Source organism: Patiria miniata, unplaced genomic scaffold (genome assembly GCF_015706575.1).
Source record: "Patiria miniata isolate m_02_andy unplaced genomic scaffold, ASM1570657v1 HiC_scaffold_16, whole genome shotgun sequence".
In the NCBI taxonomy this organism is placed as follows: domain Eukaryota; kingdom Metazoa; phylum Echinodermata; class Asteroidea; order Valvatida; family Asterinidae; genus Patiria; species Patiria miniata.
Window position 1 is genome coordinate 5,376,180 of NW_024037054.1, and position 2,481 is coordinate 5,378,660.

The 2,481-nt window shown below is 40.2% G+C and overlaps 1 protein-coding gene across 1 annotated transcript; it reads left to right on the forward strand.

The window, feature by feature from the left end:
* The first annotated feature begins 331 nt into the window (after positions 1 to 331).
* On the forward strand, positions 332 to 1,854 carry LOC119722573 (lysophosphatidic acid receptor 6-like). Its single transcript, XM_038192757.1, has one exon. The coding sequence runs from the start codon at positions 476 to 478 to the stop codon at positions 1,826 to 1,828; it is 1,353 nt and encodes a 450-aa protein (XP_038048685.1). The 5' UTR covers positions 332 to 475; the 3' UTR covers positions 1,829 to 1,854.
* The last annotated feature ends 627 nt before the right edge of the window (positions 1,855 to 2,481 follow it).

The window sequence follows — 2,481 nt, forward strand, 5'->3', positions numbered from 1 at the left end:
CCAAACACATGAATGGGTGACAACTTTGCTTCACATTGGCTGTCAATAAATTGACTTAAGAGGACAAATAGTTCTTGTTCAGACTCCAATTCTTTTTCCTATTGAATTGGAAGCAGTGAAATACACAGAACACTGGCTACAAAAGTCTTTGGTGATAAACTATCTGAAACTGTATTGTGGAACAGCAACTTCTATTTTAGATGTTACTTCATGTACTTGTACAAAGTTTAGTTTTCAGTGTACTTTTTGAAAGGCAAACCCATTGCTGCTGAACAAACCTGCAGGTATCCAGCAGTCAAACTTGTCTTGCTTGATTTTGCCGTCATCTGCAAACCAATCTGTCGTTCAGCTATCCATCCAGCGAGCAAATTTCTGCTGTGTTTCTCCACCCCACGTTATCTGTACAAGACACTGAACAATCACATACTAGACACAGCAAGAGGCTGCACACAAGCAGCAAGACTCTGTGTCAATCATGTTGTTGTACTACGCAAATGTCACCGTCTATGCCCAAGCTGCAACGTCCCTTGCACAGCTGGACATTCTGGTCTGTACCTTCTTCATCTGTGTCTTCCAGAACCACAGCGACAACTGCTCCGTGGCCTATTCCTTTCCCCAGAGGAATCATCCACTGATCTGGGATGAAATGGGACCATCTTCCTGGGCACCGATGAACGAATCCTTTGATGTACCAAGCAATGAAAGATACAAACTGTTTAACCACTCGTTGCGAATCCTTGCTTTTCAGAATCCGGCAGAGGCTGACAAGCATGTGTATTCCAATGCTAAGACTATATTGTATGGTTTTGTCCTGCCTGTCCTTCAACTGCTAGGGATCCTATCCATTCTGTCTTTTTTCTTTACCCTTTGCAGAGTTACCTCCATGCGGAATATCACTAATTTCTATCTGACTAATTTGGCTGTTGCAGATTTGATGGTCTTGATTGCAGAGGCCACTCATCAGCAATGTGTGGCTTTGACAACACAAATTGACTGGGATGTATCATATTTGGGGAACTCAGCCCAAGCAGTTCTTACTCTCTTAATCTACACTAGGGATGTGGGTGTTATTTCATCTATAGCCTTTGTAACACTGCTGTCTTATGATAGATATTTTGCCATTTGTCACCCTTTCCAACACCGTAATCTCAATCTGAAGCGACGGGCAATGCGAGCAGCAGTTTGCATATGGTTTTTGTCTTTTCTCATGAATTTGACTGATTTCTTTTGTCAATATCTGACCTTGAATGGACCACCAATCAAATGTCTTGTTTGGCCAACTGAAGAAAAGTATAAACATCTATCAAGTAATGTGCGGTTGTTTTTGAGCAATGATGCAACATGGCTCACTTTGAATATGGTTTTCCCGTACATGTATTTCTGTGTATTCATGTTGAGTTTGATCCTCACAGTCACTTTCAACATGCTCCTTATTAAAGGACTGCATGCACCAAATCCAACTGGTGATCAGATCCGAGGTCCGTCAAAACATCTACGAAGAGTTACTCTGATACTTGGCATTAACACAGCCGTGGTATTTGTCTGTTTTCTGCCCCAAGCTATATCTGCCCTAATGGGAATTTTAGTGCGAATCAGGGAAGAACTGGATGTAAATGATGATGTGAAATGGAAGTTTATTTTGATGACTGCTTGCCTCAGAGTCATTAACTCTTCCATAAATTCAGTCATATTCAATGCTGGTAGTGGAAGGTACAGGAAGGCCTTTAAGCAAGCCTTCTGCTGCAGAAAGAGGCAGCAAGTACCAACAAACAATATCCCTCTGCAGACATTACCAAGAGCGGATCCTGCAGATAGGATCAGATCATAGGATCCAAAAACAAAACTCCCCCTCAACCCCCCCCCCCCCCCCCACTCCTTCAAAAAAGGAAAAGGAAAACGATATAATTTTTTTTAAAATTCAATCCTCTCTTCCGAAAGTTTTATAAGTTCCATAGCAACTTCCAAAACTTCCATAGTTATTGATCGTTTTGTCATTGTTCAGCTTCTCTACAAATTGAGCACTTCAGTTGGTTTTTTTTTTTTGGGGGGGGGGCAAAGTTCACTGTTTTAAGGGATAATTCAGCTTCATCTAACATCTCATTTTTGATTTGCACAAGTGAAAAGTCTTTCAGATTTAACTTCATTAATTCTGTTTAACTTCATTCACTACACTCTGTTGCGTGTTATCTGCAAAGTACACTGTACATAGAACTGAGAATTGTGTCAATGTAAAAAGATAGGAAACGTCACATTTGTTGGAAGATTGTATTGTATTAAACAGTTTGTATCTTGCATGCTGTCATTTTGTATTTGGTTTGTCAGTGTGCCAACAATCTTTGCATGCTATTGGTTCTCTCTGGATTCAATGTGAAGCTGGCAATAGAATGTAACAAAAAAGGGTCTCCAAGAAACCTTGCTGTGAAATTGTTATCTGTTAAAGAATGGTCATTAAGTATAATACTTTTATGATGGATACACAAT